The 27,924-nt window shown below is 32.8% G+C and overlaps 1 protein-coding gene across 8 annotated transcripts in view; it reads right to left on the bottom strand.

Moving 5' to 3' along the window:
• The window catches only part of LOC106869306 (trafficking protein particle complex subunit 8), a 116,079-nt gene that overhangs the window by 19,876 nt on the left and 68,279 nt on the right, over positions 1-27,924 (bottom strand). For all 8 annotated transcript variants that reach the window (XM_089362502.1, XM_089362506.1, XM_089362514.1 and 5 more), the window contains 12 exons: positions 17,898-18,066; positions 15,251-15,564; positions 12,870-12,976; positions 11,300-11,450; positions 9,582-9,679; positions 7,407-7,512; positions 6,119-6,253; positions 5,682-5,753; positions 4,583-4,735; positions 4,113-4,248; positions 2,433-2,621; positions 899-1,047 (listed from right to left, as the gene is read on the bottom strand). In XM_089362502.1, coding sequence (XP_089218628.1) covers positions 899-1,047; positions 2,433-2,621; positions 4,113-4,248; positions 4,583-4,735; positions 5,682-5,753; positions 6,119-6,253; positions 7,407-7,512; positions 9,582-9,679; positions 11,300-11,450; positions 12,870-12,976; positions 15,251-15,564; positions 17,898-18,066 — 1,779 coding nt within the window. The remainder of the gene's footprint in view (positions 1-898; positions 1,048-2,432; positions 2,622-4,112; positions 4,249-4,582; positions 4,736-5,681; positions 5,754-6,118; positions 6,254-7,406; positions 7,513-9,581; positions 9,680-11,299; positions 11,451-12,869; positions 12,977-15,250; positions 15,565-17,897; positions 18,067-27,924) is intronic.

Raw genomic sequence — 27,924 nt, 5'->3', positions numbered from 1 at the left:
AATGTTTAGGGGGACTCATCATGATCAGCCCATTGAAATGATCATTTACGGTTATTATAAAGGATCCACTTTTCATCACAAGTGACTATTTGGTTAAGGAAAGGATCATTGGTGTTTCACAGAAAGAGCATTGAGCACACTTCAAAACGCTAAACTTTTTGATTTTCATTGAGCTCATGCAGTACCCATTCATCTAGCTTTTTCACCCAACCAATCTTCTACAGATTGCATGTGACCATTGCAATACTGATACCAAGTGCCTGAGACATTTCTCTGACACTTTGATGTGAGTTTGGTTCAACAATTATTTTCAATTGTTCATTGTCAAGACTGCATGACCATCCGGTACCTTCTTCATCTTCAATAATCTCATCACTACAGAATTTCTGAAACCACCTTCGTACTGTGCGATCACTTGTGGACCCCTCTCCCCATGCTCTGTCGATATTGGCAGCAGTTTGGGAGGTATTGTGCCCAAGCTTGAACTCATGCAAGAAAAAGAAGCAAAGATCCTTTTTAGTCATGTTCATAATTAAGGGCACCTATACTTCAAGGTTTTCTGTTTGAAATTAGTAGAAAATTATTAAGGAGCATACATCAATTATTAAGTATGTCGAAATTCACTTAAAATATAATTAAAACACTATGATTAAATTGAGTTTCAAAACAACACTTAGAGCAGCCATTATTTTCGGAACAACCTGACAATTAAATAGCAAATAACCTGGAGTTATGGTAGGCTATTTGGCAAGTTGTGTCATATATACAGAATGATAATTATTATCTGTTGGTCAGAAATTGTTCTTATTCTAATAGGAAGTTTTTTATACATCTCAAGTTACTACAGTAGAGTTTGAATTCAAAAGAAAGAAATAAAATGAAAGAAAAGGGGTCTTACTTTTACAGAAGAAACTTCATTGGTTATAAGTGGTGATTTCTCTTGATTATCAGGTAGATGAGGCAAAAATGTCCACAACAAAACTACATCAGTTAATAATAAAGTAATCTTAAGAGGATTCACAAGATGCACTTCAACACTAACTTTTTCTAAAAAAATAAGAAAAAAAATGGAACATTAAAAAAGTGAAGAAAAAAATCACTTTAAATGTAAAACACTATTCCATTAAACATTTCAATGGATGAAACAGGTTTTAGGATCAAGTGGGTCAAAATAGAGAAGAAATGAGTTTAGTTAACTCTTAAGCATTCAAAGGTAATGCTTATTTATTGACATTATTTTGAATTAATCATGAATTATCTCATGGCCTTATAACATCAATGATGTGACTGTTCCTTTTTAGAATGACATTGTCAGGGAGGTATAAGAGGCTGGATCTGGGCAGTTTGAACATAAAACAAGTAGAATATTTGGGCCAGATATGACCAGTCTAAATGCTTAAGGGTTAGAAACTTCATGACCAAAGTAAGTTACTCAGGGATGCTATCTGCATGAAGAATAAGTTAGGGCCCTCATACTTAATGTACTGAGGGAAAAAAATTCTAACATAAGCTCATTGACTAATGTTAACTTATTCTGATCTTACACAATCTAGATAAAAAGTAAGGTATAGCAATATGTCTATACTGATCATTCAATAGCACAAATGTTAAAAAAATTTAAGAGGTATATTGCAAATCACTGAATGGATTCTTTTCAATTATAACTTGAAAGGAGCAAAGATAAGATATTTCTAGAAAACTATTCAAATAAATTCTTCTATATGATGGTTATATTGATGTGAAAAACAACAGACTTATGTCATTAACCATTTCTCTCTGAACATAGCAAGAATCTATATTCAGTCACACAAAGCTTTTTATGATCATTTTTAGTTCCCTTTTAAACAAAAATACAATAATCTGTTTAACCCTTTAGTGTTTAAACCGGCCATATCTGGCCAAAATATTCCACCTTTTTTATTTTAAAACTGACCAGATCTAGCCTCTCACACTTAACCTACATTGACATTTTAAAAATAAACAATAACATCATTGAAACCTCAAAGCTATAAGATAATGCATGATTAATTAAAAACAATTTGAGTGAAAAATTATTACATTTAACAGAGTAATCTGAACACCAAAGGGTTAAAGACTAACATTATCATAATGTCCTTCTTATCAAGAGTGAAATGTTGTGAGAACTAATGTATCATATTCTGGGATACCAGTTCATATTATGAATATATGTTACATTAAATGAGAATTTATAATCAATTGTAAAAATAGATTTGTGCTCTTGAGGTAGAAATTTAACTAACAATCTCACTTAAAAAGTAACTACTGACTCACAATAAAGATTTTAAAAAAAGACTATTTCTATCCAGAAAGGGAGAGAGGAGTCATTTACCTGATTAACAGTAAATTAAAAACAAGTTATAGTGAATACTGGCACTTTGAGAAAAAAAAAAAAAACTTCCAATAACACAAACCTCCAACAAAACCAATTGGGTTAAATTTATTATCTGTAGAATCTGTAAAGCAATGTAAGCTTGGCCGGAAACTCAGCGGTAAACTGCCTCCGTTGCAAGTACTCAATACAAGCTGTTTCTCTAACTCAAACCATTTCTCATTTTCAGTATCCTCCTGAGACATACAAACACCAACAAGAACTGGATTCACTATAAGTAAAAAAAAGTATTAAAACATTTTTGGTAAGAAAAAGAAAATTAACACCAAAAGCATATAAGGAAAAACCAAATAGACACTAGCATTATTTTCACTGAAGTAAATTAGTAAATTTGCATTTAAACTGGAATTTTACATTAACAAAAAAAAAGGGGGGGGGGGGATAGTACATTGACAATTGTATTAAAATTTATCAACATTACTTCAGAAGTGTTTTTGTAAAGAGGAAGAAATTATAACCGAAGTATTAGAATAACATATAATTCTGTAATTCAAAGATTTAGTAGAAACAAAATCTGCACTTGAGTCATAACTAATTTAGCATAACTTGTATTGAAAATGGTTTCTACATGGTCTTATGATTTGCTAGAAATACAAGATCACAACTGGATAATGCAATCATGGATGCTATGTCTGAATTACACTATGTCATCTCAAGAAAGGAAGCAAACATCGGACAATTATCATCATCATCATCATCAACATTTAACGTCTGTTTTCTAAACTGGCATCTTTTTGTAATTGATAAAAATAAATTGGAAATCAAGTACTAGGGTCAATAGTATGGATTAACCTACTCCCTCAAAACTTGACAGAATAAGTACTGATAGAGGTATGAAAGTATGATAAAGTATGATAGAGGTGTTTTGCTGCAGAGGAGATAGATGGCTGGAGATAAAAGGAGTGGAGTGTTAGAGCAAACTCTCACAACACAAGACAGTGAGCATAACAGAATACAGACAGTGGGTCATGGCAGGGGATGAGAAAGTGCATACTTTCATTAGAGACTGCAGGAGAGAGAAGTAAGGTGAGAGATATAGGAGTGGCTCAGGAAGGGGAATGGATAAGAAGTAGGTGGATAATGCAAAAGGTGTAGGAGTAGTGGAGAGGGGGAGATATAAAGTTACATAAGAGGCAATAGTAAGTGGAGTATAACAATAGATATGAGAGGGCATTGAGAATGGTAGATAAGAGATATTTAAGAATCAAGTATAAAGGAGAGAAGAAAGCGGTGAGTGATGGCACAGCAAGGAGGTGATTGGTTGAAATAGAGTGGGCAGGGAAGATAATGAGAAGTGGAAGTGTTACCAGAGTGAGAGAAGGTAAGCAGAAGGAAGAGGAAGTAATAGGTGTTGATTCTGCTCTCAGGTGATTACAAGAGCCCATCCATTTCCTCTTGTAAATGGGCATCCCTGTCATACAAGTGACGTTCATTTCCAGACTTCCATGAAAAACTTGTCTGATCTTGGAGAAATATTGTTTTGCTTGGAAACAGATGAGGGTTGGCAACAGGAAGAACATTCAGCTGTACAAGAATCTGCCTCAGCAAATTCCATCTGAGCCACCATGCAAGCATGGAAAAGTTGATGTTAAATGATGATGAAACAATTTACATTTTCCATAGTAAGCATGTAAAACTTAGAAAAAAAAAAAAAAGAAATAATAATAATAAAATGTGTGTCCAAATGTTAGGTTGATTATACCTTCAGATATTGTTCTTGGAGTAACAGTATTACAGAGAAGCACTTTGGTGACATTGCTATCTACAGTTGGCAGCGGTAGTTCAGGAAGTGGCCCTGGATATAATGTTCCCTCATTTAATGACTGACCAAGGAGTTGCTATAAGAGTATTTAAAAGAAATATTGTTAGAAGAGCAAGAATCTAAGAGATTGATAATACTTTTAACTTTAGTACAAGTAAAATATGAAAATAAAACTGACGAAAATTTTTTCATATAATTAGTGGTATTTAATAATATATTTGACAGAATGAAATAGGTTTCTAGTACCAGCTATATAAGGAGCTGTCAATAGGGTACCAGTCTGCTGATGAAACATTGGCTCAGAATTTGGCTGTTCTAATATGAATCATATCATTTAAATCTTAATTTATCATCCATTATTGAACAAGCTTTGAAAATTCTTACAATGACATTAAATCTTTAAAACCAACCTTATAAACAAAAAGATATTCCTTGAGAAAGGCAGCTTGTTGGGCAGTGGTCTGGCAACTATCAGCAGTCAACAAATGCTTGAAAGCAGCTGTAGCATTTTCCAATTGTTTAAGATTGAAAGACTGGCGGCCAATAATAAAGTTGATATGATCCTTTGAAACAGAAATGGTTTATATTTATCAAAAAATTTACTGAAATTTACAAATAATTTGAATATTATACAAATTCATTTATAAGCTTTAAAAAAAGGTAGAGTGACACTCACTGAATTTAGATCTGCTAAATAAATGGAAAAATAACATTTGACCATTCATTAGTCACATGGAGTGTATTGTCACCCCAGATTTTTAAAATGCTCGTAATTTATAGTTGGCAACTTTTTTTTTTTTTTTTTTGCTCCCTTCCTCTACTATTCTGACTCAGTGTGAGTGTGTTGCAGGTGGTGTGGCACACTCATGGCTCAGTTGTTGTGGGAGGTAGATGTTTTGTCTAGTTATCTCATGTGACTAACAAAAGGAGAAGTGTAAAATTCTGTACAGTATATTATGTAGCCCAATTTCCCAACATCAAATCCTATGGGGTTGACACATAGTGTCTTCATCTTGTGACATATCAACATACACCTCGTGTTTTTATTTCCAATCAGATTCATGTGAACAGACATTACAGTCTAACATTTTGAGTAATTAATTTACTGATACAAAATCTGATTCAATGAAAGTTTTTTTTTTCTTTTTGTTTGTGAAACAAAACCTATTAGCTATAAATACAGCACTGAGTTGCACACAACCAATGATAATTGAAAAATAACATTAACTTTTGTACTCCAACTAAGGCTACATTTCCTACCTTTGACTATCACCAAAACTTACAAGAACACAAAAGACAGTATGGATAGTGGAATAAGTTATGTGCCCAGATGATTAAACTGCACTCCATATGATAAATCAATAAATGCTGAAATACACAGGACCCTTGGCAAGTTCATTTAACTGACTATATAACATAAATCTACTTCATAAGAGATCACCTGAATCTACAGGACCACAATAGCATAATATGCTGCCAAAAAGAAGATATTATCTCTTAAATTCTTACCTCTGCTAAAGACCAATGTTTGCCTTTGTAAACTTGAAGGGCTTGTGAGTATGACCGTAAAGCATGTTTTTTCTATAAAAAAAATTAAAATTTCTGTCATGATGAATGAATCACAAAGTTTTGAAATTTTAATTTAAAGGCCTGTATCATCATATCTGTTGAATAATCTCAATCAAGAACCAAATAATGGTTAAACAAAAAGTATTGCAGAAATATGTATCAAATCATTTTAACTTTTATCAGGAAATTTTATTATTTGTTTAAATATAAATCTTAAATATGACTCAACAAAAGGTTAGAAAAACTTAAAATTAAAAAAAAAAATGTACGATAATTTTATGAATAGTATAGGTTTCCTGGGTATATTTTAAGAATCTAGCAATAAAAATCTTTAAAATAAGATGTTTTCTGTAACAGTATTTAGAGTATCCACTTACTTGACCTGATTTGCTGAATCTGTGACCAGCCAAAATCATATGAAAGGCATATTTGCGTGCCATAGGTGGACGCTTTTTGATATAACAGTGAGCTGCTTGCTCAAGTAACAATGCACTTCTTAAATCAGAATCTTGCTATAATAAATAAAGAAACACAGACATAGTAACAAAGAATTACACAAGTATTTATATATAATTTTCTGTCCAAATTTTCCATTTCTGTCCTGAGTTTTCCAAACTATTATATGATACAACATAGGTGTTGAAACAAGACATGCTGAATATTAAATAAAGATAATCTTGTATACTAAAACAATTAAGTTGAGCAGAACACACAACTCTTCTTGCTTCAGGGTGCCTGATTAACTAACACACACACAAAATGTTTCCAAACCAATTTCATAAGTAAACAGTTTGAAGTAAGGATAAGCACATCCAAAAGTAAGTAGGTGGGAAAACAGAATTAGTAAACAGGAAAAGGAGATACCAGAAGTTTAAAATGAAGGAGTATTATATATAAACATAATACAGATGGTTCACATATAGTATAGACAAATATTAATAATATGTCCCTTACTGAAAGGTAAGGGACATTAGGTTTCTAAACTTAACGACAAGCAGAAATGGTACTCGAGTAACGATGTTAAGAAACCCATGAAAAGATAAACCATTTATTAATTTGTGACTGCTGAATTCCATGGTTGTGTATATAACCTTTGCCAGCTTTCCAAAAAAAAAAAGTGAGATTGATACAGTTTATATTCAACATGAACACCTACAAATCAATGTCTACAGTAAAGTTGAGTGGCAAAGGAATTCCACACAATACTGAATACAACATATGGATTGATTTCATTATCATTTAACATCTATATTCCATGCTGGCATGGGTTGGACAGTTCAATAGAATCCAACTAGCTTGAAGGTTGCATTGGTCTGAATGTCTACTTTGGCAAGGTTTCTACAGCTGCATACCCTTCCAAATGCAACTATTTTACAGTGTGTACTGGGTGCTTTTTTTTGTGACACTAACAATGGTGAAGTAACTAGTAAGGGTGAAGCATTGAGGGAGGTGGCTTTGTACCAGATTATCAATTGATGTTAGAAAATACTCATTGCAGAAGTAATTAAGAAACATGTTAGATCAAACCCATGAAGGTGGAATTTCGAGGGTAAAAACTATACAGGACCAAGATTTGTGAAGATGCCATAGCAATATTTGTGCAGAAAAATTTAATATTAATACAAAGATGAAGATGGTGATTTATTAATCAGAGTGACATCTTACCTCACTAATCATTTTAATAAATTGCATAGCAGCCTCTCCATACATGCCTTTGCTTTTTAAAGCTTCTGTACTGATTAGTGTTCCCCTTGCAGCAAGCTGTGGATTTCTGTGAAACAAAGAAAAGAAAGAAAAGGCCTCTATAAGTTAAGATTCTTCAGAGACTATATTTGCATGTGTTAAATATAAATATGGACATGCAGATATTTGAAAAATAAATGCAACAATTCACACAAATGTATTTAAAATACAATTTAAGAACAAAAAATCAATACAAATTATTACTTTCCAGTATCTTATAATTGTGGTGTGGTAATGAAATCATTCCCAGCAGATGCCTTATATGATAATGATTTCTTATATTGGCACAGGACCTGAAATTTGGGGAAGGGGTATAGTCAATTATATTGATTGAGGTACTTGATAGGAGCTTTATTTTATCATCAGCAGAATGATGAAAGATAAAGCTGACAGCAAGATTTGAAATCAGAATGTAAAGAGCTCAAAAAATACCATAAGGTATTCTGTATAACACTTTAACAATTCTACTAATAATAATAACTCTTTCTAATTTTAGCACAAGGTGAGAGATTTTGAGGAGAGCAGCAAATCAATTACATCAACCTCAGTACTAATTATCCAAGTAACCTAGTCCAAAAGTCCTCTGTGACAGGCCAACCAGTTGATTTTCATTGACATCACCAGGTCTCTCCAGAAACGTCACTCCTGCTCACCACAATAGCCACAAACAGTTGTGAGTCACTTGGCAGATTGATCAGATCTAGGAAGACTTCCATATTTGATCCATTTGGATCAAAAGCTTCATCCTTTGGACTTGCTGAACATTGGTTTCATCCTCTGTCAAAAAGGACAACTACCACCAGCATGTTTATTTCTGGGGCCACACCAAACACCTTTATTTTCCAGCCGAAGTAGATTGGTATGAGGACCAGTTCGTCATTCATTAAGATTGTTGTGAAGTGCTTCCTGGCCTCATCCTCAATTGGAAATCTCATTTCTACCGCACTTACATTTTTCCCCCAGTAATGTACATTTTGGTACCCCAGATTTGTTTGAGGCATTTTTGTATTTGCTGTTGTGTCACTTGCTCTATTTTCTGGATTTTCATTCCTATACATCTGTAAATGACAGTTCTGAGATCAATTTCTTCCAGGATGAATTCAGGTATATTAATACTACATTCTAGTTAGAATTCATAAGGTGATTTTTAGCATTTTCTAAATCCTGGAGGGATAAAAAAAAATTGCCAATTCTAACTTGAAGGGTGAAAATACAACAGAGCTGAGGAACCCTTCACAGAAGAAAAATTTTGAACAGACTCTTGACAAACAGCTAAAACAAAATTTATAAACTACTTGAAGCAAGATATTGCTGACATAATCCTTTCAAATAGAGGCACAAGGCCTGAAATTTCAGGGGAAGTTTAGTCAACTGCATCGCCCCAGCATACAACTGGTACATCAGCAGCATTTAAGTTCAAAACAAAGAGCTGGAAGTAACGCTAAGCATTATGTCTGATGCATTAACTATTCTGCCAGTTCACAGCCTTAACAACAGCAGCAACAACAACTCACACTGGTACAAATCTGCCCAGAAGATGCATAATTGGTTTAACTGGATCCTGTAAACAGACAGCTTTAAACTACAAACACAGAAGGGAGGGAACTACAAACTGTTAAATATTATTTAGAGCAATATGTTCTGTCAATTTACCATAAGAATAAAGATATTTTTGTCATTACTATATAACAAATGCTTTGGGGTATTTCTTCAAGCTTTCCATGTTTTTATATTTGCTTTTTCCATGTTAGCATGGTTTAAACAGAACTAATTGAGGTAGTTTTCTACAGTCAAATGCCTTCTCTGTAGCCAACCCTTGTTTTCAGGTTAGGTCTGATTTTCACTAGTCTTCACACATTAAAACTGGACCACAAGGTTTATGGACATACTGTTCACAAGAGAAGTAATCAACATTTTGCTCATACACTGTTCCAGTGAAGACACAAAAAACAAAAAAATATACACACAAATACATATGCATGCACACATACACACAAACTTACATATGCATACACACACACACACACACACATATATAAATATTAGAAAACCAGAGCACACCAATCAAAGTTAGAAAACAAATGAACCCTAACTAACCTGCAGGTGGCCAAGTATGTTGTGACAGCAGATTCCATGTAATGATGAGGGTATTGTCTGCCATTGTCCTGCATGAACAGTGTTATACATGCCATTTCCTAGATTTTGGAGGTTTTTTTAAAGATGAAAATAAATCAAAATTAGTGATTGCAAAACTGATGAGTGACAATTGTTTTCTTGTCATTTTCAATTTTTTAATTCTTATGTTCAGTGTGTTCACTGTTGTGAATGAACATATTTCCCTCTAAAATATTCATAAGATTCATTAGTTCTGTGGTTTAAGAAGCTTGCAACTATAATGTTTTGGGTTCAGTCCCACTGCACAGCCCCTCGAGCAAGTGTCTTCTATTCTAGCCCTGGACCAACCAAAGCTTTGTCAGTGAATTTGGTTGAGAGATACTGTGTGGAAGCCTACACTGGATAATCTACTAAAGTAATATGTTGTTTGTTTCATTCATTTGATTGTGACCACATTGTGTCCTGCCTTGAAGGGTTTAGTCAAACAAAACAATCTCAGAACTGTTTCCTTTGTTTTAAGTCCAGCACTTATTCTACTAGTCTCTTTTGCTGAACCCCTAAGTTACAGGAATGTAAACAAACCAACACTGGTTGACAAGCAGTGGGTGTGAGAACAACACAGGTACAGAGAGAGAGAGAGAGAGAGAGAGAAAGAGAGAGAAAGAGAGAGAAAGAGAGAGAGAGAGAAAGAGAGAGAGAGAGAGAGAAAGAGAGAGAGAGAGAAAGACACACACACACACACACACATATATATATATATATATGTATATATATACATATATATATATAAACAATATGAGTATATGCATATATATGTACATGTATGTATATACCTTCATCCACATGTACCCATAGATACATAACTGGGTACATGACGTGGCAAAAGAACATGGACAAAATGATAAACAAGGTACAACAAACAAGGAAGCCACATAGAAACATCTCCTTCATCAGCTTCATCATATATATATATACTGTGTATTGTGTGTGTGTTGTCCCCATAACCACTACTTGGGAGTTTAGCAAAAGAGACCAATGGAATAAGTATTTGACTGAAAAAGAAAAGAGTACTGGGGTTGATTGACTAAACCCTTTGAGGCAGTGCACAGCATGGCTACAATCCAATGCCTAAAACAAGTAAAAGAGTGTCAGAGTTAAGTAGATTATCCAGTGTAAGCTTAGTGTCAATCTTTGTAGATATTGATCAAATCATTAGACATTGTGATAAGAACAAATTCTTTTAGATAAATGTAAAGATACAGTAAACAGTAAATTTCAGAAATTATTCACTTTAATCAGTTGCTAACTGGTTTGAGTTGACCATAAATTTGTTTTACTAAGCTAGTGTTGTACCACTGAGCAAGGCACATAGCTCTACTTGCTCCAGTTTGCAAGTCTGATGAAAATTAGGTTCCACTCTCACTTTACAGTTGAGTGGTTAGCAATTGTAGGGTATTAAGACATATGTAGTAAAATGCATTTGTGAAAACAGGAAATATATGGATGTAAAAAATTCTTTGCACAAATGAGACACAAAATAAATTTCAGTTGTAAATTTTCTTCAAAACTCTATAAAATGTAAGGAAAAAATATTTGTTTGCAAATATTTTTTTTTAAATGCATGGAAGATGGATGTTAAATGAGGACACATCAAATAACTAATGAAAGTCTTTTCCACACTAACAAACAAGCACACTAACCAGGGCTCCAGCATAGTGCAACCAAGCATGATCGTTGTTAAAATCCCTTTTTGCAGTTTGATAGGTGTGGTAGGCAAAATCATATATCTGGAAAAGGAATGCTAAATCTGCTAGTCGTCGCATCTGTAACTCTGGTGCTTCAGTTGTATAACTGAAAGAGAAATTACGAAGATACAATAAGTAGCTTAAGGATTAATACAGAGAACAACATTTCTCAAATCCTAAATATTTCAGAGTTGTATTTGTTTGGCAAACTTTATCTGAGATTGTGTATTGAAAACAAATTTCATTGTGGAAGAGTCATGATAGCTATTTAAAAACCTGCATATATATTGTTTTAAAGATTTTAGTCATTGTACTGTGGCCATGCTGTTTTCAAGGATGTTATGCAATTTTATCAACTTCTCTATTTAGTTTGATTCTCATTTTATCAAATTTTAATGAATGGCTAAGTTTACCAGAGTTACATCCCTAAACAGTTACCTTTCTAACTTAAATATGAGTTTTTTTATACTAATATACACAAATACACATGCATATGTGTGTATGAGAGAGAGAGAGAGCGAGAGAGAGAGAGCGAGTGAGTGAGAGAGTGAGTGAGTGCCAGAGAGAGTGAGTGAGTGCAACAGAGAGGGAGTGAGTGCAATAGAGAGAGAGTGAGAGAGAGAGAGAGAGAGAGAGTGCGAGTGAATGAGTGAGTGAGTGCCAGAGAGAGTGAGTGAGTGCAATAGATAGTAAGTGAGAGAGAGAGAGAGAGAGAGAGAAAGAGCGCGAGAGAGAGAGCGTGAGAGAGAGAGAGAGAGAGAGAGAGAGAGAGAGAAAGAGAGAGAGAAAGAGAGAGAGCACGAGAGAGAGAGAGCACGAGAGAGAGAGAGAGCGAGCACAAGAGAGAGAGAGAGCGAGTGCCAGAGTAAGTGCAACAGTGTGAGAGAGAGAGAGAGAGGGGTAGAGCGCGAGAGAGGTGCGCAAGATAGAGAGAGAGAGAGCCAGAGAGAGAGAGCCAGAGAGAGAGAGAGAGAAAGAGTAAGAGAGAGAGAGAGAGAGAGAGAGAGAGAGAGAGAGAGAAAGAGTGAGAGAGAGTGCAAGAGAAAGTATGTGAGTGAGGGACAGAGTGTGAGAGAGATGGGCAGAGTGTGAGAGAGGGGCATAATCAGAGTCAGAAAGAAAGAAAGAAAGAGAGAGAGAGAGAGAGAGAGAGAGAGAGAGAGAGAGAGATAGTGTGTGTGTGTGTGTGTGTGTGTGTGTGTGTGTGTGTGTGTGAGTGTGAAGGCATGATCATTTAAGAAGTTTTTTTTCTATAACCATACAGTTTAGGATTCAGCCCCCTGTGTAGTACCTTGGGTAAGCATCATCTATTACAGCCTCATATCAATGAAGCTATAGTAGATGCTTTGTGAGTGATATTGGTGGACAGAAACGAAACATAAGAGGAAAATATTTCATATAGCCAAAATACTGGGAATCACTATTTCTATATAATAATAAAAATTAAAAAAAAAAAAATTAAATTTAGTTTCTAAAGCTCAAGCAAATAATGAATTTTAACAGTTTAAAAAATTCTGATACTCACACAACTGTTGTGTTCTGACTAGTAACCATCTGCCCAGTAGGTTTGCCACCAAATATCTTTCGAGTTGCACTAAAGAATGACCGGTGGAAACCTTTCCTAGAGGTCAGCTAAAATGTAAAATGAAAAAAAAATTCATTGATGTTATTTAATTTAATAATTATTCTTCACAAAATCTTTGTATGTTTTATAAACAGAGATTTGGAAATTTTTAAGACTGCTTCTTTAATTTCTCAAAAGGATTATATTTAATATCAGATTAAATTTTTTTTAAATCAATATCTATACTGTTTTAGAGAATATACAAACATTTATTAAAAAAAAATAAAATACCAAAATGTTTTTAATTCTAATTCAAGTAAGATAAAAATGTAATACAAAAATTCTATGCGTAAAGCAACTATAACAAACAAAATATTTTGTAAAGATTTATTTTATTTTTCAAGATATTTAAGTAGCAATTTGTCTTCTTTATCTAAGTAAGAAGTGATTGCTTAAATACACAAACAAAACCAAACTACAATTATATGAAACAGTTCTTTGGTAGTAGTAACTAGAGTTGGAAAAAAATCTCTTTCATTTAAACAATATGTTCATTCTGAGTATATGACAAACACTTTTAGTGCTTTCACCATTATCATGATGATGAGGTCAGAATGTAGGCTATCATATTATTATGGCAGACAATTCATTGGTAGCACAACTACAATTCTGTATGCTGACTGCTGAAAGATCTCTAAATAACAAACTCTTTCTTTCCTTGAGACTTCAACTGCTGAGAGAGTTATAGGGGTGCTGATATGACATTTTAAAGCTTCTCCAGGTTCCCAAAAGGAGGGAAGGCAAAGTTGACATTAGCAGGATTTGAACTCAGTGCACAGGGCCAGAACAAATAATGCGCAACATTCTTTCAGATGCTCTAATAACTGTCAACTCATTGCCTTAAAATAGGCACAATAGTAAAGATCAATATTTTTATTGCCTTAATTAAATGGAAGGAGTAACAACCAGGACTATTACAAACATTCTGAGACTGTTGGGATTGATGCAGTTGATGGAAAAGGAATTTCAGAATTTTTGGCACTTTAAGGAGAAAGGATTGGACAAAATGGGAAGAGGGAAAGGGCAAGAAGAAATGATGTTTCTGAATAATAAAAGTTGTAGTGTTTGGATGCAGTCTAAAATGCTTCTATCCATAGAGTTAACCAGAGATCAAAATTGAAGTATTTTCTGAAGAGGTAACCACTGAAATGCAATGCAGTTTTAACTACTATATTCTTCTGTAAGTGGAGTTACTAGGAAAGACCATCAGAAACTGTGAAGCTAACTATTTGTCATCATTATCATCATCACACTGTCCAAGCTATACTGGCATTGTTTGGATGGCTTGATGGAAGCTGGAAAGGTCAGGAGCCATACCACGTTCCATTGTCTGTTTTGGCATGGTTTCTACAGCTGGAGACCCTTCCTAATGCCAACCACTTTATAAACGGTACTGGGTGCTTTTTACATGACACCATCACTAACAAGGTCACCAAGTACCTAGGAAGACAAAAAAGACAAAACCCTCAACTGGAGGGAGTAATACTGAGGGGTGGGGGTTTTGTGCTAGTTGAGAGATTAAAAGTACAGAGGGACAGAAGGTAGGTGTCTTGCTGTAAATACAAGGCTACCCCAGTTGGGAAAGAAAGGAGTGTAAGTTAGAGAGTAAAATAAGGAGTGTAATAGTGAGAGCATTAACTGCATGTTGTCCATGGGAGGGTTAGGTACAAGATTGTCTCTTTGATATAAACATTGTGTTTGAGGCAGCAAAAAAATTGTTAATGTACAAGAGAAAATGTGGAGGACAATATTGAATCTTGATGCACATCAGTTAAAGTGTAGATCAGTGAGAGACTCATTGGCATAAACTGCTATTACATGTGCTAACACAAAGCTTCCAAGCTGAGAGATGAAAGACAAGGTGAAATCATAGGCAGCCAGTTTAACTAAGAGACTTTATTGCAGGACAGAATTTTAAGGATAGTAAAAAGCCTCTGTAAAAAATACATACAGTGGTTTACAGCTTAAAGCAACATGACTGGACTACCTGAATATAAAGTCCTTAAAATGAAAAGCGCAAAATCATTTTATGTCAGATATCAAATATATTTCTATCTATATTAATCCTTATTCCTATTCAGTAAAACTAAATGTGCTTTGCTATATAATATCTATTTAAATACATTGAAAAGTTTTACTCATAGCTACTACCAAACAACCTTATTTGTATTACATAGCATACATACATCACACAAAATATATAGCATTACACGGCATACATATATTATATAACATACATTACACAACATACATTACATGCATGCATATTACATGTTACTTACCTGGTCGTTAAGAACTCTCATTTGCCTTTCAGCCCATGGAATGAGTGCACGTACACAGAATTCATGCATGAAAATACGTAATCGGTCATGGTCACTAATAGTGAGGCACATGCCATGTTGGTCAGATTTTGGTTTTTCTGTAGGAGAAATAATAAAATGACCACCAGTAGTAGTGGCTACTCCAGAAATGGCTGCTCCAGATCCATCAGGAGACAATGCATTGATAGTATTCATGCTTCCATTTAAACTGCGGCTTTCTTCGGCTAATGGATGATCAAATATCTTGGAACTGTTTGGTGAATTTATAAGACCAACTGGAAAAATTTAGAAGTTATTTCATTTCATTGTTATTGACAGCTTTACAATATATATAAGCATGTGCATGAGTGCATGTGCTCGCATAAAGAACTTTGGATTACCAATAATCAAAGAAGGTTCTCATCTAGTAATAATTTTAGCCTGAAATGATTGCATATTAGATTCAATATAAAGGATGGGGAGCTTGTTATGGTAATGAATAAAAATAATTATCACAACATTTAAGAGGATATCCATGACAAAATTCTTTAATCTTCATAATGAACACAAGAATAGTGATGAAGATTTAAAAATTTTTGTGCATGAATCTGTAACCTTGATTGCAACAATGTCAATAATACAGCTTGTAAAGGTACAAAGTTTATATTTTTAGACAATGCATAATGTATGTGCCAGAAGTATGATACAGGAGGGTGTTTTATTTGCTATTTACTGTATGTATGACAATGAAATAGGGGCATTGTAAATAAAGAATCTGTAAATAAAGAATAAACAATCTGAAAATAATTTGTATGATTTATTACAGGTTCAATGAGCCTGTAAGAGAAATTCAACATGTGACCAGAGAAAGCAATTGGGTAACATTAGTATTCAGTTATTTGTTTTATGTACATTCTTCTATGATGGAATAGATTGGATAGATATTGAGGCAATATTTTACAGCCAGATGCTCTTACTGGCTGTAAAACACTCTTTCCTTGCTTTATGCTGTACAGAATTTTTTTAAAATTCAACTTCAAGAGCACAGTGATAGAAGACATATTCACTGGGATTGTAAACACAATACTTTGTTTTTGCTCAGCTTGTCCCATGTGAAGAGAAAATGACATCTTCCATGAATACATGCTCACACGCTCCCCTCCCCTCCCACAAATAACAGGTTCCATCTACCAATTCTTCTCACAAGGCATTGGTCAACCTGAGAGAATAGAAGACACTTGCTCATGCTACTGTGCAGTTGACTATATGATTGGAAGCGAATCTCTTAACCACATGTGTCCAGTAATAAAAATAGCCTCAAGAAATAGAGTATTCACAGAATAGAAGTAGGCAAATAAAGACTAGCAGATGTGATGAGATGGGATGAACTGCATGACCATCTAACAAATGAATACAATTATTGTTGTGGGTCTTTATTAGAACAAAGCAGCCAAAAGATAAAAAATATCTAGACATTTTAAACTTATGCTAGAACAATTATATACATCTATTCAATAATCACACAGTGTGCACTGGAAAACTGATCTGTCATCTCACAAAAACATTTTTTTTAATGCTGCAGTCAGGACAAAACACTTCTGAATCCTCACCAACATTTCAGACTAACATGCAATGCAAACCAATGAGAGAATCTATGTAGCTAAAGTAAATAACCAAATCTCACCAATAAAAGAAAGGATACATTGAATAATATAGTCTTAAATATACTATGCCAGCCCTCCCTTGTTCTCCACCACCACAAAAAACAAAAACAAAAACAAAAAGACTCAAAAATGCAATGTCCACTGCAGGAACACCTTTTATCAAAGTTGCCAAATCAGTGACTTAAGGCTTAGCAACAACCAAAATTTTGCAGCAAGTGACATTCAACATGTATTTGAAGAAACCAATTTCCAATATAAAATCAAAATAAATAAGTACAAAATATAAAACAACTATTATACACACAACTAGTAATTCATCTAACTGGTTACAGACTATTGTATTTAAAAAATGTGAAGAGAAAAAAAAAAAAAAAAACCATTTTCAACACCATCAAATGCAACAACAGAGGGAGCTTCTACATGGTCCCCCAACCAGCTGGACATATCCAAATTATCCTCAAATCATACTATACTGCCTTAAAAAATAAAACGCATTAGGTATTGTAGTCTTTGATTCAAAATGAAGCAAGTGATTACAGAAGAATGCTTTCAAGTAACAAGTCTGCTCAATCAGACCTATTACTAATACAAGTATAAAGAAATGAACCATACAAGAAGTCATACAATAACTAAATTTACAATAACACAAGACATTACAAAGGTAAAAAGCAGTCATACATCCAGGACAAACCTTACTTCACTACTCACTATACACTCATACTTCACTCAAGTACAACTGATCGTAAATCTCGTGCTAAACTATACTCAGAATACCCTACACCATGGCACCAAACACTTTTTTTTAGTTGCCCATTTACATGGACACAAGCAAAAGTTAAGCTGGCACATGTAAAAGATCTTATCACTAAGTGTAAACTGTAGTCATAGTAACACAAATTTGGGTGAAACTTACAAAGTGCTGATGCTGCAGAAGTGGAGAAGAAAAGACAATTTTAGGTATTTACCTTGCTCGTTTGTTCCATATTGTTTACTTTCCATTGCTTCTACAGCAGTCTCCACCTGTTCATTAGAATTTTGCTCAATTGGTTGGTTTGTACTTTCATTTAACTGTGTTGAAAACTCATCTTGTATGTTCAAAAGATTGTTTTCAGGGACATCATAATCAGCCCCTTCCTGAAAGCAACAAGAGACACAAAAAATTTAAAAAACATATCAATGACACAAGGAATTTACAATCAGAATTAAGATTCATTTCAATCCAAAATTGACAGCAAAGTGATCAGATATGAGCATGTGTACATCAAAGGTAAGTGAATGTTCTGCATGATTATCCAGTGAAAAAGAACAGTAATTGTGTGTAAAATTTGAAGTAAAAAATAATGCAATAACTACTTTTGCAATATGATAAGAGAAAGAAAAAATTTTTTCATATTAGTATCAGATCTGATGACTACTTAAATATGAAGGTAGACACCATAGAAGAGATAAATTTTCTGAAGAAACAAAATATCCCAGGTATGATTTTTTTTTTTTTTATCACATTTATATTAGTAACAACTAAATTTTCCTTTTGTTTACTTTAAGGTTAATGTAACATGCTAAGTACCAAATGGTTATATTTATATGTACAAAGAATGATCCAGATGTTTAAAAATGTTAACCAGTATGAATCACTGTCAATGTTGCAAAATATGAAATAAATTTCTTAGTGAATACAATATTTAAAGTTTTATTTTCTAAGAGTAAATGCTTTTATTCTATTTTGAAATACTTTTCATAGGTTAGGACTTTGCAATAGAGGATTTACTTTATTTTGCTGTTATGAATCAACAGGTTTATTTCCCAGCAAATAATACAGATAAAGTATACAATAGCAATCATCTTTGGATAAAACCTTTTCAATAACAAGTGGATGCTAACACTAAGCAAATGAGATTGGAACCCACAAAATTAAATATCAGTAACCAAGTGATAACATTATGTATGATAAGCAGCAGCTTCCATCTTATAAGGAAGCATTTTGCATTACATTTTATATGGCACTTCATATTGTATAATTATGTGTAAACCATAAAGAAAACAGATGAGTCATTAGACTTTTGTTGTATTTAATCATAAAAGTTTGCAATTCATCCCATATTTCCAAATTTTGAAAATAGTTTATAATTATAATTAGATATTCATCCAGTCACCAAATATTTAATGTTATTAACAAGCAATATAGTAAACAGTTATGGCAGTAACAAATATCAGAAAGAGTATTTGATAAGTTCTTTTTTGTGTGTGATGTAAGAAGACTAAACAACTGTTTGAATCAATAACACAATAGTCAATGGACAAAAAGAGTTGATAGCTCAAATATCTTTCTCCAAGTAGCATACTACCTTTCAATATGCAATGCTACACTAATTGTAAAAACTACTATGGATAAGTACAGCTCACTGTGGAGAAGTAGTGAATAGGAATACTATATAATTGAAGAATGTTTGGTTGATATAAAATGCTAAGCTTAATGCCTAGAGATGACAACAAAATGGCAGATTATGGAAGACCAGATACAAGTATTTTTATATGGTTTCATTTCAGATGTGGTACTTCTCATTTGAATGCTTTCACTATTACTTTTATTTCTAATACTAAGGGAGGTAGGTAGGGGTTGAGGGCTTTAGATGAATTGGCTTCATAATTATGATCCTTGAGTGTGTTGTATTATGTACACAAACAGCTTCTATTATCACTACTAGCACTTTTCTTTAAAGTTTGTCTTAAATATTTATCCTGTAACTGATTCAGTTCTAACCAACTACAGAATTAGTATTTTCAACCAGTTCTCATCCAACTATCTTTCAACCTCACTCAAAGCATCCAGGTTCAATCTTCAATTTCCTTTCATTACTGTTACAGTATATATTTGTTTCTATGTGCACACAAATAGCTCAAATTTATCCCAACCATACTAACTCCCGGCAATAATACATTAAGAGGTGATATATCTGTAATTAGTCAAAATGTCATCCAACTGTAATTTACTAAAATTTCTCCTAGGCTAATTAGTATTATATAAAATTAGCCCAAAAGAGAATATATTTCTTCTAACTTCTAAAGCTTATACATTCAGATATATGATAATACATATGAATGGATAATAGTCATACAAGAGTAGGAAATGATTTCCACCAAAATCTATAAAATATTACAACAGGTCAATTATAAATATTAAGTTCCATTAAAAGAAAAAAAAACTTAATGTCTAACTTTGGCACATAACCACGAATTTCTAGAAAAGTAATTTACCACCAGTTCATTATTCATACTTGTTATATTGAATCCTCAAAGATGAAAAGCAAAGTCAATCCTGGTGGTATTTGAACTCACAACACAAAGAGACAAAATTAGAAACAGCATTTAGTCCAATACTATCATTTCTGCCATTTCAGCATTCTGGGAAATAAACTAATTTCAAGCGGGAAACTCTATAAGAAAACTTTTAATTTAGTGGGGTAGAAATTCCAATCCATTATGCCACCAAATTAGCTATCTTTCAATTAATTTGAGAACTAGGGAAAAGCAATACTCAATAGCTTTCAGCAAACAGAACCTGAAACATTGCGAGATAATGGAGGAATTTTGTCTAACTGATGTCTAATTGTATTGATAGCACACCCCACTTTTTTTCTTTTAGACACTATTCATAGATGTGAAACATGTAGAACTTGGTGAACTGAGACATATACAATGATGCTAACTTTCCAAATACATAACAAAAGACTTATAAAGCTGATAATTTAATGGTGTATCTACTTGGCTATTTTACTTCTTGAAATTGATAGTGTAATGTATTGTCTTATACATGTTTGTAATGGACTGTGTGGCCAGTGTTTTAGAGTGGCTAATAAGATTTGAAATGTGGGATATAAATGAACACACTTAAGAGAACTATCTCTAGTATTTTATTGTTCTAAAAGTAAAACTAATATGTATATAATGAGCAGCAGTGACAGGGACCTCACTAATTAGTTGAAATAAATAACCATGGATTATATAGCCATGAGAATTAGCAATGATTTCAGAGAATAAGGAGCTATTTGCATTAAAAAAGAAATCCTGGTAACCTAACTTCTTGTGGTTTGGGAAATTGAAGGATTGATTGAGACAGAAAATACTTGTTACTGCCTCAGATTTATGCACTTCTTTTGGAACCCTTTAACATCAGTATAGTCTGTCAGACAGCAATACTTCTGTTAAAGTGCAGTAAATTACGATTTTATGAAGACTATGTAAAATGTCATCATAAAGTGTCATAATGGGAGAAAATCTAGTTTTCCTTGTATGGTGTTTTATACCTTCGTTTCCCTGGAACAAAGCAATATTAGCGCTTTTATTGTCAACAGCACTACATGAATTGCTTTCCCACATTCAGCTCCTTGTAACTTTCAGTTTCACATCATTAAAATTTGAAGAAACTAGTAGAAATCTTTCTGCAGGAGTCAATACATCAAAAGCAAGAAATATATGTTAGTTTGTTATGACAAGAGAAAATACTTAAATTTTCTAGGCGATGCCCAACAAATGGAGATGCAAGGTTCAAGCAAAAACATTAAAAATTTCCTTATATCATTACAAACAAACACAACATTTTTCTTGGCTTGTTTTTATTTTTAATCATGCAAATGGATTGCCTTTCTCCTGACAGTGATGGTACCTTCTTAAGTGAAGAGTACAGGGAGTAACCACTACTGTGGACTAATGGACAACAGGAAATAGCAGGAGAAAGTTGATGAAAGGATAAGAAAAACAGTCGTCTATAATCTAATCAGATTAATAGATTGGATGGTAAAGCAACAGTGCCTTTTCTGTATGGACAACAAAACACTGTGGTAAGTATATTACAGTTTATAAGTTAGAAAATATAACCCAGTGTAAATAATTCACATTTCAATAAAATTTGAAAGAAAAAGTAAAAAAATTAAATTATACAAAATAGAAAATTAGAAAGAAACTGGTTTTCAACTCTGAACTCAACCCATCTGTAAATTCAAATATTGCATATTTTACAGACAATGGAGAAATACTCAACATTGGAGCTAATGAGACAATTATTCACCAACGCCACACAGATCTAGAAGACTGCAACAATGTGTTAAATTGAGAGAAGACCTCATGCATGTGACAGACAATACCTTTTTGACAAACAAAAATTGTTTCCTGTTGAGTGTACATTTCAGTAAGAAAACCACTTTACAGGTCATTAGAGGACTAACTTTGACAAAATAGCATTTAAGGAAAGAACAACATATATAATTTTTTTAAAATCCTAGTCTTCAAAATATTTCAAATAATTGAGATTATTTCTGAAAATTTTTAATTAGATTTAGAATACAGACTCCATATTATAAATTTAAAAAACCTGCAATCTAATTAGAAAATGTGATAAAAATAAATATATTTGAAAGGTAACCTTGTTTATATTCTACTTATTTTCAATATTTTGGTATGCTTTAATTTTGAACATATGAGAGTTTAATTTATGTCTTGATTTTTGAGTGAGCTTTTAAGAAAAAGTTTCGTAACAGTAAACCACAGAGATAGTAAATAGTAATTAAACCATAACTTTTCTTAACACAACCCAAACAAAAGTTTACAAATTTTTATCAAAATTATACATATTCAAAACAACAGAGAATGTATGAAAATATTTCAGTTTTTCATTTGTATTTTAAAACAATGTAAAAAAAATTCTTATACATTAGAACAATTACAGTCATAAATATCTCACCTGCATAGCTTCCTGTATAATAAAATATAGAATGTGATAAAAAAAAGAGGTGATATCAAACACTGTACCAAAGCAGATGATAGAGTGTAATAACACAGTTTTGCTTGTGTACTAAAAGTTAAGGTGCAATATTTTTGGATACTTTCAGTATGCTAAAAATGTCTCCTATATCTGAGAGGAGAAGGGGAAAAAAATAAACAATGATAGTGCAATCACAATATAGTGCCTTCTGTGAATTCAAACAATTACAGAGTGAAATAACAAAACATCTATGATGAAAAGTTTTTGTGTGATTACAAAGAAAAATTACCCCCTGATATAGTAAACTCTTAATACTACTACTGTGCAAATGTAGTGAATAGAGATGCAATCAATAGTTATTAAAAAATTACACAAGAATGCAGTGTTATCAAGATATTCACCTGATCAGTAGCATTGGCTACTGAATGCTAACTTTGTATCAATTCATGATAATTATCATTTCTTACATAGGTATAAGGTCAAGAAGCTGTAGGGGAAAGGTATTGTCAATGAGAATGACCCTGTACTTGACTGGTATTTATTTATCCTACAAGGATGAAAAACAAAGTTGCCCTTGATGGAAACTGAACTGAGAACATAACAGGACATGACTAAATACAGCAATGTAATGGTATCCACTGTTATACTAATTCTACCATGAAAATGTTTTCTAACACAGGTACAAGACCACAAATTTTGTGGAGATTACATCAAGTCTAATACTTGAGTGGTATTTATTTCATTGTCCTCAAGAAATTGATACGACAGGATTTGAACTCAGAACATAAAGGGATGTAATTAAATACCACAAAATATTTCATTTCTCCCTTCATCTTTTCTGTTATTCATATTATTTCTAAATAGGCACAAAATAAGTTTATACATAACTATTCATATTATTCTTTTCTACTCTAGGCACAAGGCCTGAAATTTTGGGAGAAGGGCCAGTCGGTTAGATCGATCCCAGCATGCAACTGGTAATAAATTTATCGACCCCGAAAGGATAAAAGGCAAAGTTGACCTCGGCAGAATTTGAACTCAGAAAAATACTGCTAAGCTTTTTTCCTGGCATGCTAATGTTTCTGCCAGCTCACTGCCAACTATTCATTTTATTGAATTAAGAAAATTGAAATGCAAACGTGAACCCTGCCATAATATAAGAAAACAATGTGCCAAATTAGATAACATTCACTTTGTAGGAAGCTACCAAATGTCTGCTCCAACTATTTTCTTTACAATTAAATTTCTTTCACAACTTATTTTTGGTTCTAATCTGTCAATCTTGAACATTAAAGGCAAAGTTGATATTGCTAAGATTTGATCTCAAGACAAAAGACATGTTTTTGACATAAAATGTCAGATAAAGAACAGTGGTACATTAAAGTACCACTGCTCTTTATCCCCACAACCACCTCTCTCAATGGCTTTAGCAACATAAATGAAGTTAATAGTTTTCACCAGTAATAAAAACTGAGTTGCACACAGTTCAAACATCATTATTCCTTGAACAATAAAAACAGCTTTTGTTTGTTTGTAAGGAAAGAACATCAACTGAGTTGAATTCTGTACACTACTGTGTATTTTATCAACCAAGGAAGGATGAAAGATAAAATCAATTCATGTGGGGTTTGAACTCATAAGACAGACAAAAATTAAATACTGTCAAGTATTTATTTCAGTGGTCTACTACCATAGCCATTTTCATCTGTCTTAATAATTCAGAGATAAATGGGTGTAAAAATAGAAAAAGGTAAATGATAAATTTAACAAAAAGATGTCTAAGCATTGAAAATATTTACAATGATCTATAACACCATTTAAAATTTACCTATGGCAAGGTGACCAAAAAAGAAGTTTAGCTTTGCAATATTCCAAAAAGGCTGCTGTGATTGGATTTCAAAAGCTGTTTGCATAAATTATAAGCTAAAGCTGATTATAGTTTTGTTTTCCATTTGTGATCAAAACAGCTTTTAACAACAATTATCACAACAATTAAAACAGAAAACATTCAATCACAATAACAACAAAAATAAGCATATTTGAAACAGGATTTCCATATTATAGAGAACATAATTTACAGATAAGTAATTTTTTGACAAACAGCTGTGAATGCAACCTTTCACAATCTCACAGGGTTTACTTATATTTCTTCATCTTCAAACTAATGGTTTCATGGGATGAATTTTTGACGAGTTAAACAGGGAGAAGGGTAGAGCAAAGAAAAAATGAATTTTTAAAAAAAAGAACTAATGATACAAAAAAAAAAACAAACAGAAAATAAAAAAATTAAATTGTGTATAACAAAAATAAATTATATTACTCATTTTGAACAGCAAATAGATGTTTACATTTTCGGACAACCAAAACTTACAAACAGAAGGAAATGAAAAAGTAAGATGTGGGTTCTCCCACTTCTATTTTCTCTTCTATATACTCTTTGTATTTGCATATTTTGTTTTGATCTTTATTTTTAATAAAGAAAAGGAATACACTTAAAATTCAAATTTTTGAAACAATATCACTGGCAGTATTTATGAAATTATCATTAACAATATATGATTTGCAATGCTGTTAAAAATGAAGACTCAATATCAATACTATTGATATACACACACACACACACAAGAGAGAAGTTAGATAAAAGTTATACGTAATCATTAAATGAACCATATTTCTGTAAAGTGTACACTATCAATGTTATATTGTTATTCCATTTCAATGTTTTTTGCTCAGGGGTGAAATGGATTGGATGATTAAAAATATGACAGGTACCATCATTCTAAGTATGTCTCTCCACTCCCTTCACAGAACCAAAATATCACCAAATAGTTCCTACCTGCAACTCTCCGGCCAAGTAGGTCCTCTAAGTATCACTCCTGCCAATAAAGCTAGTACTTCAGTTCCACAATGCACAAACACAACCAAACTCCTTTCAAACTCTTCTCTTTCATCATCATATAGGAACACTCACCATGTGCATAAACATTCCCAATCATTACAAGCTAATAAACATCTTGGTTCTCTTCTCCATTACTCTTAAACAGTGTACTCTAGAGCCAGCTCACCAAACTCAAGCTTTCTTTCTAAGTAGGAGTTTGCCTTATTCCATAAAAACTCAATAATGAGTCCCATTTTCAAGACCAACCTTACCAATTACTACTCTATTGCCCTCTCTTAGATCACACACTTGTGGTGTCTCACTTCTGGGAACTTGAGATCTGCCCTTGATATTAGTAAAGCTTTTAATATCTAGCATGAGAATCTCCTAAGTTACCCATCTATGGGCTGCAACTATCTCTTGCTTCTTGGATCTTTAAATTTTAAGATATAAAAATCGACTTCAAACCCTAATAAAATGAGTTGATAGTAAAAAGTTACTTTAACCAACTTATAACAACACAACCAGGTAAAGAAATATAAAACATTACCTTTGACTGACAATATTTCAAGAAGGTAAGTTCCATTTTTAGAAGCAAAATGCACCTAAGCCTTAAATGACAAGTTTACAACCAACACATCATCCCTGCAATTTTTATGAAAGCAGAAACATAACCCAACAACAGATCTAACAAACAAGCCAGGAACATGTTTTTGAATAAAGAAAGACCACAAAACAAAATGAAATTAAAAACAAAAAGAAATTAAAAGCAAAAAACTAAATGATAATATCTAGTTCACAAAATCTTAAATAGAGTTGGGTTGGACTGGATGAAGTTGGCTACATCCAGAGGACAAGTGACAACAGATGGATGACAAAATTGACAGACAGGATTCAGGGACATGGCAAAAGAAACAGATGGCAACAACAGAATGGACAGATATTGTAAAGATTTGACAAATATTAGGAGGTGAAGAAGGTAATAAAAATAAGCCAATAAATTTTGTTACATTGTATTTTAGTAAAACAATGTAACAAAAAACTGGAGCCATTATTATCTAGCTGTGGGAGACAAAGAAAGAGAGGAGAGTAGGTACAGGAGGGTGTAGATGAAAGAGATTAAATGAAAGGAACAATAGAGATAGCTGAAAAAAAGAGAGATATACAGATTGTGTATTCATGTATCAGCTGAGAAGAGAAAAGTGGGAGAAAAACAATGGAGATTTAAAAAAAAGAGTAAGAGATGAAGAAATGTGATGTGTTACAGTTCACCACATGCAAAGCAGATTCTTTTATCTAAATATAGCTTTTACAAATCAATACTCAGCAACACACTCAAACTGAATAATATTTAAATCAAATATACATCAGCTTGTAATTTCAAAAAGATTGATACTCTTACTTTTGCAGTAAACTACAGAGTTTATATATAAACCTTTCCTGCATATTCTTATCAGTAAAGGAGATAACTATGGAGAAAAAACCCCATCCAAGTGCATTCAGCATCTCAACAACTATTTCCACAAAGTTTCAGTAGTTCTTGGCCTTAAATGCTTAGATATGTCTGCAGTATATCACCAATTGCCTGTTTTGCATCTCTTTAGATCTCAGAATACTGGACTTCACAGAAAAGATGACAAAAGACAGGTGTTTCGTGATACGACTGATTCCCCACCACCCATGCAAGTGTAAAAAATGGGCATTAAAATCTCAATAATGATAGCCATAATTCTCATTCTGATTTCTATAGATATTCCTTTTGATGGTTCTAATTAGGAATAGACATTTTCTGACTCATTTATACTACTACTTTATTAAGTTTCCGGGCTTCTTATTACTAATAAGAGGACTTCCTCACAATTTGAAACTCTTCACAGTTCATGTTCTCTTCATGCCTGCTTCTCTTCTAGTTAAATGTAATTTATATGTAACTTTTCATTAAAGCCTATTGGTTCGGTTTTGTTTTGTTTTTGTTTTTTTTGCTACCTCTTCTATTGTCACCCAACCTTTATATTACTTTATCACCATGTGACTTGCTCACAGAACTACACCAGTTAGAAATCTGATATTCCCAATGAAAAACAGAAATGTTATATAACATCTCTGAATTTTTTTGAAAATGAAGTTTTAAATTAATATCAATAGGATTACAGACAAATTATTTTTGTTATTATTCAACAATTGTCGAAAATGGAAAGTTGAGAAATTTCCAAGAGAAATTAAGTATAAAAGACATGAGAGTTTACTTGTAAATATGCTTTAACAATAGGTGTTTATATTATTTAGGTAATAAAAAATATAAATAAAAGTAATGGCCAAAGTTTGTGTAGTAATAAAAATAACATGAGAACTGCTT

Source organism: Octopus bimaculoides, chromosome 1, assembly GCF_046866305.1.
Source record: "Octopus bimaculoides isolate indiv1 chromosome 1, ASM4686630v1, whole genome shotgun sequence".
In the NCBI taxonomy this organism is placed as follows: Eukaryota; Metazoa; Mollusca; class Cephalopoda; order Octopoda; family Octopodidae; genus Octopus; species Octopus bimaculoides.
The sequence above is the reverse complement of the archived record's forward strand: the minus strand, read 5'-3'. Positions and strand labels throughout refer to the sequence as shown.